Here is a 10,000-nt window from a genome sequence, read left to right on the forward strand (position 1 = left end):
GGAGCGAGGAGGAAGGAGGGAGGAGGAGAGAAGCTGGAGGGAGGGTGGGAAGGTGAGAGTGATAGAGGGAAGGGTGTGGGTGAGAGAGGTTGGGGGATACGTGGGGGACTAGAGGAAGGTAAGGGAAGAAGCGGAGAGAAAGAATGAAAATGTGTACGCTTCCAAAGATAAGGAAAAGGAAGACGTTTGCAGGAGGAGGAGGAGGATGTGAAGGAAGAAAAGGAAGTGGAAGAAAGGGAAGGAAAATGATAAAAGTAAATGGAGAGAGAGAGAGAGAGAGAGAGAGAGAGAGAGAGAGAGAGAGAGAGAGAGAGAGAGAGAGAGAGAGAGAGAGAGAGAGAGAGAGAGAGAGAGAGAGAGAGAGAGAGAGAGAGAGAGCTTGAAAGAAAACAAAAGAAATACGAAGAAGACTGATAAACATAAAAGGAAGAGGAGAAAGAAGAAACGCAGGAAGAGATGAAGGAGAAAAAGGGGAATGAGAATGAGAAGGAGGAGGAGAAGGAAGAAGAGAAGGATTATAAGGTTTGGAAAGATAAACTGTCGCCTGATCTGAGTTACGAGACGTTGATACTTTTTTTAATGTTTTCACCCAAATTTTCCTTACGAGAAATTCAAAAATTTATGTATCACTGCGGGCGCCGGAATGTTGCGTCACTAAAATGTAGATATTTCGTCCCCTGCATAAAATAAATGTTAACTTTCCAAAAATTCGATTTCGCTGAACATATTTGCATTAAATTTCACAGGTTATATTTTCACGGTATTTGGTGGTGATAGCGACGGTGGTGACGGTGGTAATAATGGTGCAAGCTTTGGTGTTCGTTGTGGTGTTGGCTCTGAAGGTGAAAGAAGAGGAGGAGGAGGAAGGAGGATGAAGAGGAAAAGGACGAGGCTGGAGGGAGGCCAAAGAGGTAAAGGACTTTTTTTTTCAAGATTTATTACGTATGGCAGAGAGATTATGGTGTTGATGATTGATGTCTCGAGGAAAACGACGGCGGTGTGAGGTGCGCCACACTTTCTAATACACTTAAGTTATTCATTTTTCTCCGCATTCATCACACGTGTCAGAGAGGAGATAACAGAGGGAGGAGGCAATGATTGTGACTCTCAACTTTGATTCTGTCTATGGAGTTAACGTGTCTAACTATACAGAATTATGCAGGGTAGTAGTAGTAATAGTGTGTGTGTGTGTGTGTGTGTGTGTGTGTGTGTGTGTGTGTGTGTGTGTGTGTGTGTGTGTGTGTGTGTGTAATATGATACTAGTATATACAATGTGTCGTACTGAGTTGGTAACCTCGATCCCCCTTTTTTTTTTTTTTATTCCTGTGAATAAATTAGGGAATAGTCAGATTAAGCAGGTAGCCGCGTGTTTTTGTAGGTGAAGGGAAGCATTATCTGACCTTATCAGCTAAGACAAATACAGCACCTTTCTTATCCCCCACCCAAACACACACACACACACACACACACACACACACACACACACACACACACCAGTATCCAACAAGCGGACACAACTCGCCAGGATAAGCATCATGTCCCACAAGAGGGTGCTGATAGCTTTACCCTGGCTTAAGATGAGAATACGAACCCTCCGTCTGATGTTCCTTTGGTCTCGTTTCAGGTTGTGGGTGTCGGCTCGACGGACGACTACTTGGACGGACGCCAGCCTGCCATCCTGCCAGCCTCCGCCCGTCTGCCTGTCCTGCCCGGCCCCACCATGGCTGGTTCACGGCGCTAAGGACGTTGAACATCTCCATAGGAACGAACAACGTCTCTCAAGACGACCACAGCGACAGGAACGAGTGGAAACGCTAACCGGGACGAGATAAATTGATGTAAAAAAAGAAAGAAAAAACATCTCGCGATAGGTTAAGTTGTAGCCTGGTGTTCACGACCGTTAGGAGTAATCCAGCAACTTTAACAAATTAATAAGTCGCGACAGTCCTTATAAAGCGCATGGTAGGTGATAATCCCACGTCCTAAGGAACAGCGGACAACGTGAAACCGTACGAAGAGTTCTCGCTGGGATAGTTGAGAGGAAGCAACCTCCAGGAAACGCAGTGTGCAGCGACTTCAGTGTACGTCAGCCAAGTGGACGTGTCACCCTCCCCGACACAGCTGTTGCCTCGCCGGGTCATCTCAGGTAGAGGAGAGTGCTCGTAAAACCATTGAAAGGTGCCGAGGATCTCCTGCCAGAACAGCCAGCCCACCCGACTCTACGACCTGATTGTAGTCGTAGAATCGAGGGAGGATCATCAGCGCGTGGGGCGGCGGTTCCCTCACAGCAGGACCTCTGGGTGATGTAGCCCGCCATCCACGTCCCGCTGAGCCACCAGCCCAGCTTGGCATCCGCCGACTCTCTCCATCACCCACCCTTAGCAAATCACCCACAGAATCTGACGGATATCATCGGTACCTGTTTATTCGTCTCCTGCTCCTGCACCGCCCTCGTTTGCGTCTCATCCTCAGCTAGAGCGCCTCCATCACCAGAACACCCTCGCAGTCCCCACCAAGCATTTCCTCAGGAAGAACAAACTCAGACGGTTCCCATAACGCAGAGGCGCCGCAGAGTCTCTCCACCTCAGACCCTCGTCGCCACTTTGCACGGTGTAAACTGACACCGCGGGTTCCCGGTTCCATCACAGTATCCGCAAGCCTCCTCCCGTCCCAGTCAAAGGACAACTATACTTATCTTCAACATCCCATTTGCGTCCTTGTGTCGGCCTTACCGCTGATGATCGATAGACACCCAGCAAGCAGAGGACTGAAGTAGCAGGAAGCTCCCCCACATACCGAGCGCGACACCGACCCACCGCACGCTTTGTTGTGGCCTGGTAGGGAGGCTGCCTTATCAGAGGCGGGGACGCACACTACCCACTGATAAGCCTCTCATTCTTCCTGGCGCGGGCGTGTTATCACCAAGCTGTACACCGCTGCGAAAAAGAACTCCCTAGCGAGGTATCCGGCAACACACAGCAGAAAAAAGGAAGCCAGATTGAGATCAAGACTAGTGAGGCAACTTGTGACTGGAGTGAAAAGAAGTGAGCTTTATGGTATCGGCAGTGGGTTGTGGTCGCCTGGAGTGACGTTAATAGGAGCCACCTGGAGCCCTGAGGACGGACTATAGTGCAACTGAGACCGAGCCTCTGTTCACGAGCGAGTCACTGTCACCTCTGTCTGCTGCAAAGAAAAACAGTCGCAGAAAAAAGAGACAGAGCGAGTAACAAAGATACACCTCCCCTTCCTTGTCCAGTGTTTAGTTATCGTGCGATCTGCCATAAAGCCACAAAAAGTAATCACGTGTCAACACACAACTACTATTTCATACTTCAGAGAGACAATCGGGAGTCGTGTTTCAGGTCTCACGGCCAAGATAACAGGCATTACAGTAATCGTTTCTACATGCTAATTGGCGGCCTCTAGAGGGACTACCTGGAACCACAGTGATACCGCACTCTTTACGTTCTTTAACGTTAATGCATTAGCTGTGTGTGAGTCAGTGTGTGTTTGTCATTTACTCGAGAAGCTCCAAATGGTTGTAATCTCCTCATGAAAGATTAGCATTAGGCAAGTTTTATAAGCAACACGCTAAAACAAACTCTTAGGTTGTTCTGCAAACTCCTATGCAAATTGCTTCTCTCGTGTTTACTCCTCAATTTTAAATAAAGTGTTTTGTGCTCTCTAGAAACACTGCCCGGGGAAACGTGACTCTACTGAAAACGAGCCTTGAAGTGAAGCTTACACATAAGCGGTGAATCATAAATCTTGAAAGTGATTTGTACCTGCCCGCGGCGTGACGTGAGGTCTACCTGTGGACAGGAGGAAGGAGGTGCGAGCCTCAGGCGCGTCAGAAGCCTACACAAACAACCCAGAGCAAACATCCCCCTTCCCTCCAATTCTTGAAGCTCCAGCACGACCCCCACCGACTCACACGCACCCCAACCAATCCTAGACTTGCGTTCGAGCCCCGGGGTGAAGGTGGCAATAAATCACACCTGTGCACATATGTTTGTGGAGTGATGTGTTTGTTGGCCTGCCAACACTTAATGACGGGATCTGCTAGGCTTTCCACCTGAATAAACACTTACGTTGTGTACCTGCGTGCCTGTGTGTATGTGTGTGTTGTTTTGTGGTGTGTTGTGTGTGCTTGCAATTTCCTGTTTGCCTACGTGCTTAGTAAAAATAAGGCAACATGAATATGGACGCTAAGAACGGGGGTAAGTACGCCCTCAGGACTAAGTCGATCATCAAGAGAATAGAATCTGAAAAGAACAGAGCAACGACGAAGAGAAAAGAGCCAAAAGAGAAACAGAAGCCTCCGCCGCTCAGCAAATACAGACGCAAGACTGCAAACGCGCGAGAGAGAAACAGGATGAAGGAGATTAACGACGCCTTTCTCACCCTGCAGCAGTCCATCCCTGACCTTCCCGGTGCTGACGCGGAGAAGCTCACCAAGATCACGGTGCTGCGACTTGCTGTCAACTACATTAACGCCCTTGCCGGTGTGCTCAACGAGGACAGCGTCTGTCCGACCGATATCGAGGACGTGAGGGAACTGTGGTGCTTAGAAAACGCGCACATGGCCAGACCCGAGCATTGTGTCCGACCCGTCATAAGAACTAACAAAGTGTCCGGCGGAAACTCGAACAAAAATAAATGTAGTGCCGCCGGTAAAACGAATCCGTCCACTGGTGTCAACAACAACAACAGCAACAATAACAATAACAACAACAGTAACAAAATGTCTAAGGCGAAGTGTCCCTCCGTCGGTAAAACAAATGACAATCGAAGTAAAAATTGCCTCGGTGGTAAAACGATACCGAAGCGACCAAGCAAATCTAAGAGTAAAACGAAAGTGTGCAAGACGGCGAGCATAGCAACCAGTAACGGCGCGTACATCACCCTCAAGAACGTGGCGCTGCAGACGCCGCCACACAAGCTGGGGAAGCATGCCAACAACGAACCTCTCATGATGTCCATGACGGTGAAGCGGCCGCGGCAGGAGCACTACTCGGCGCCTCGCGAGACCAAGATGCCGAGACTAGAGCCCATCATGTCCGTGACGTCCGTGAACCAGCCGCAGCTCGCCCTCACACCCTGCAGGACTGACCTGTGCCACGTGCCTGCCTCCATACCAGGACACGACACTCCAGAGCCCCTCATAGGGGCGACGCCCTTCACGCCACGTCACTACACCGGCCACTCCTCCCTCACCCTATACCAGCCCACGGAGACCACGCCCATCAACGTGGTGCAGGACCTCGACAGTCCTGTGGTGAGGAACGACGTACTGCTGGAGTTCCCAAGGAGCGGCCGACACTTCAGCGACTCTTCAAGTGCAGACTCTGCTTTCTCCAGCGAGGGCTCGGCTCCCCCCAGCCCTCTCACCAGCTTCAGCTGCATGACACCCGCCCCGGTGCCCATCGGTGACACCTCGCCAGCCTTCTCAGTCACGTCGAGCGACTTCTCCGTGTGCGGCTCAACCTCAGACTGTGACAGTGTGCTTACGTCACCCATGGAGCTCACCAGCTTGCTAGGGGATGACCCCTTCCAGGAGCTGGACCACTTCACTTCAACGTTCGCCGATGGCGACGACACACTCAACTTATTACTTGCGCATTCCTCGTCCAACTTCATGTGTGGAGAGATTGAGGACTGTTAGCCGTGGATTCTTCCAGCGAGACAGCAGAGTACAGTGGTTCGTTAGGCGCGGAGAGAAACGTTCAGATGGCAAAGTTTGTATGACAGACTCTCGGGACTTAGTCTACTAGCGTTGGACACTTGGTGTTTCACATGGAATTGTTCTTGGATAAACACTCGTTGCTTTTAGAAAGTAGCGTGTCGTTGTTGTGTGCCTGACAGCTTGTACAATATAAGGGAGCATTGAATTTGTGACAAAGATAATGTAATGACTATACGTAACAAGTATAGAATCCTACATATCAACCCCCTGTGTTCACTGTGTATATCATGTGCCTTTCCACCCACCCTGGCTTTTACTGTAAATAAATCATTCTTTATATAGACCAGTCTTTGCGTTTCTCCATCTTCTCCACAGCTTTCACTGAGGCTTATGAACACAGGCCAAGGATCACCCACTCCCTATCGAGGAATCATGGTAATGAGAATGGTACTGACAACGCTGAGGATATTTACAATAATCATATTCGTAATAATGATTGTCTTGACTATCATCGCTGTCTAAATGCAACTGAGATCGTTGAAAGTCAATAAAAACAAAGCAGGAATTATATCAGTATATCAGCAACACACACAGACACTCTCTCTCTCTCTCTCTCTCTCTCTCTCTCTCTCTCTCTCTCTCTCTCTCTCTCTCTCTCTCTCTCTCTCTCTCTCTCTCTCTCTCTCTCTCTCTCTCTCTCTCTCTCTCTCTCTCTCTCTCTCTCTCTCTCTCTCTCTCTCTCTCTCTCTCTCTCTCTCGTTAGCAGCGCAGCCCACCACAGACATACACAACTACGGTAAAAATCTCCGTCTAAAAAGCAACGATGCGATGAAGTGACTCTTGATTCAAGGACTGGATTTCACTCCTCCCCAACACACTCTAAACACTACACTCCCCCCCCACGCACGTAAACAAGCCACTGTCAGTTTCACCCGACACACAAACTTTTACACACATACTTTTCTCTGTCTTTCATTCCTGCGTCCCTCTCCTTCAGACACAATCAGCCTTGCGGGCGAATCGACCTCCCTCGGCCTGCCTTTTATACACTACGCCATAGCTTAATCCCCGCCACTTACATGCCCGACACACACACTTGACAAAAACCCAAGAGAGCCACCTTGACCTCCTTTGTTCGTGGACACCTCCAAACGTGGACCCTGAATACACGCTCGCCCGAGGCCCGAGCTGACGAGGACAAGATTAGGAGCTCTGGTTTTGTGTGGACGAGGCCGCGGAGAGAATGGGAGGCAGGGAAAGAAAAGTGGGGAACGGAAAAACAGTTACGTGAGTCGCGTACTTCTGTTGAGTGAAAGAGATGAATGATGAATGGGGAAAAAGGAGAGAAAACATGATGAACACTTGTTTCTTTCTAGTTAAGAGGAAGCAGAGAGAAGATAAGAAAGGGTTTCAACGGGAACTTTCTTCAAAATCGTTTAGTCATGAAGTTTTCAGAAAGAGAGAGAGAGAGAGAGAGAGAGAGAGAGAGAGAGAGAGAGAGAGAGAGAGAGAGAGAGAGAGAGAGAGAGAGAGAGAGAGAGAGAGAGAGAAGAGAAAAGAAAGAGAAGAGAGAGAACAGACAAAAAGAGAGACATAGACAGAAAGAGAGAGACAGAAATAGAGAGTCTGTATGGAAGGTAATGGAACGCTGGAGCATCTGAAGCGAGGCCGAGTCTTGGGCGGAGGAGGGAGTGGGAGGGACAGCCGCCGCGTGCCGGCCTCAAAGCGTGGGATCCCCGCCCCAAGAGTACGGCACTAATTATACACGGTGCGCGGGAGGCACGCCACTTTCACGGTAAGTTAAGCATACCCAAGGATGGGTAATTAGGCACCTCTTTTACCTGGTTTTCAAGTCGGCAGGTAAAAGGGAGTGCGGGAGGCAGAAAGAAAGAGAGGGAGGATGGAGGGAAGGAAGGAGGAAAACCCCGCCGGAGGTAATACCCCATTATGGGCTAAACGGTAGAAGGGATGAGAGGGTCAGTCGCCTCCTCTTCAAACAAAACCCCCGGGACGGTAACATTTAAATGAGGTCCTGTTGCCTGTAGCGGGAAACATTCTGGCATCGAACGCAAACATAAAACACACGAGGATAAGACCAGCACTCACCAACCACCACTGTCTAACATGCTATTTAATTGGGAGATAATATATGTGATCTGCGGGGACAAGCGTTCATTTGACGGAGAGAGAGAGAGAGAGAGAGAGAGAGAGAGAGAGAGAGAGAGAGAGAGAGAGAGAGAGAGAGAGAGAGAGAGAGAGAGAGAGAGAGAGAGAGAGAGAGAGAGAGAGAGAGAGAGAGAGAGAGAGAGAGAGAGAGAGAGAGAGAGAGAGAGAGAGAGAGTAGAGAGAGAGAGAGAGAGAGAGAGATGTTAGTGAAGAGTGATGGTGAGTATAGTAGTAGTAGTAGTAGTAGTAGTAGTAGTAGTAGTAGTAGTAGTAGTAGTAGTAGTAGTAGTAGTAGTAGTAGTAGTAGTAGTAGTAGTAGTAGTAGTAGTAGTAGTGGCAGTAGCAGTAGCAGTGGTAGTGGTAGTAGTAGTAGTAGTAGTAGTAGTAGTAGTAGTAGTAGTAGTAGTAAAAGGAGCAGTACCAGTATTAGTATTAGTATTAGTAGTATAGTTGTAGCAATAATAGTAATAATAGTAGTAGTAGTAGCATGTAGTAGTAGTAATAGTAACAGCAGCAGTAACTTCTATTAACAGTATCGATCGATCTATTTTGCTTCATGCGAGGCTGTGATAAATGCACGAGTCACTGTTGCATTTGTAGCGGTGGCGTCGGTAAAATGAAGAGGAGGACGAGATGGGAGTTATAAAAGTACTGGTGGTGGTGGTGGTGGTGGTGGTGGTGGTGGTGGTGGTGGTGGTGGCGGCGGCAGTAGTGGTGGTGGTGGTAGTGGGATGGACGGGCGCCATACATTGTGCCCAACATCCCGTCTATCCCTTGCTGCTGCCACGCCGCCACGCTGCTCTTGTTTACGTCACTCCAGCGAGCACAACAAGATGCGGGCCACACACGCACACACACACACACACACACACACACACACACACACACACACACACACACACACACACACACACACACACACTAGTTGAACCCATTCCATTCGCCCACATATAAGTACAACAAACACACACACACACACACACACACACACACACACACACACACACACACACACACACACACACACACACACACACACACACACAAACCTTTGCCTGATTGTTTTTTCTTTCTCCCGCTGCAGTTTTACCGGCGGCGTAATCGTAACCCGGCACGAGAGACTCAGACGCACACCACTATCGGGACTTTCAGCCAACCAGCCATCAAGATTAGGTTACTGAAGATTTCGATAAGGCGGCGAGCGTGGTGGTGGCGCACGGGGAGGCGGAGAGGGCGGAGAGGGAGGAGAGGGAGGAGAGAGAGAAAAATACTGAGGGAAGTGGAGGGATGAGGTGGGGAGAAATAGGTGGTAGGAGGAGGTGGAAAAAGGTAGGAGGAAATGGGAGAGACAGCGTGATGAAGTTGCAGAGAGAGAGAGAGAGAGAGAGAGAGAGAGAGAGAGAGAGAGAGAGAGAGAGAGAGAGAGAGAGAGAGAGAGAGAGAGAGAGAGAGAGAGAGAGAGAGAGAGAGAGAGAGAGAGAGAGAGAGAGAGAGAGAGAGAGAGATTAGTTAGATTAGGTAAATGAAGAAAAAATTACTTACATGACATTGCAAACAAGAAGAATATAATAAGTAAAGAGAAGAGAGGACAATGAAAAGTAGAAAGGGAGGGGATGAAATATGATGAAATAAAAGGAAAATGAGAGGAAGATGTGGAGGAACGGGAGGAAGAGGAGGAAGAAGAGGAAGAGGAGGAGGAGGAGGAGAAGTGAGGAGAAGCAGGGAAGCAGTGGTGTGTTCTCCTCGCTTAGGAAGATCTTGCTGACGGATCACAAGCACCGCCAACGATGATTATTTCTCGTTATAATCTTTTGAAATCAGTCTGGCGAGAGAGAAAGAGAGGGAAGTTTTCAAGGTCCCGCTACCCCTGTTGCTGCTGTTGCCGCCTGACCACCACCACCACTGCCACCACCACTACTACTACAGCAGCCACCACCATAACTAATACTCACGATCAACTTCTATTACCACCACCACTATCATTCGCAATGAGGACCCACCTGTATGTCACCACTACTACCACCACCACTACCATTAGCATACCCACCAATGTCACCACCACCACCACAACCACCACCACAACTATTACTAACGCTCCACTCTTACCACTACAACAATGACTCACTAACACCACCACCACCACCACTA

The 10,000-nt window shown here is 49.0% G+C and overlaps 1 protein-coding gene across 1 annotated transcript in view; it reads left to right on the forward strand.

Annotated features, from left to right (window-relative positions):
* LOC123516101 (probable serine/threonine-protein kinase nek3) overlaps positions 1 to 6,027 on the forward strand; it is an 11,758-nt gene extending 5,731 nt beyond the window's left edge. The window contains exon 2 of the mRNA XM_045275197.1: positions 1,625 to 6,027. Coding sequence (XP_045131132.1) covers positions 4,196 to 5,665 — 1,470 coding nt within the window. The 5' untranslated portion in view covers positions 1,625 to 4,195 and the 3' untranslated portion in view covers positions 5,666 to 6,027. The remainder of the gene's footprint in view (positions 1 to 1,624) is intronic.
* Positions 6,028 to 10,000: the final 3,973 nt, after the last annotated feature.

The sequence above is a fragment of the Portunus trituberculatus genome, chromosome 40 (genome assembly GCF_017591435.1).
Source record: "Portunus trituberculatus isolate SZX2019 chromosome 40, ASM1759143v1, whole genome shotgun sequence".
Classification (NCBI taxonomy): Eukaryota; Metazoa; Arthropoda; class Malacostraca; order Decapoda; family Portunidae; genus Portunus; species Portunus trituberculatus.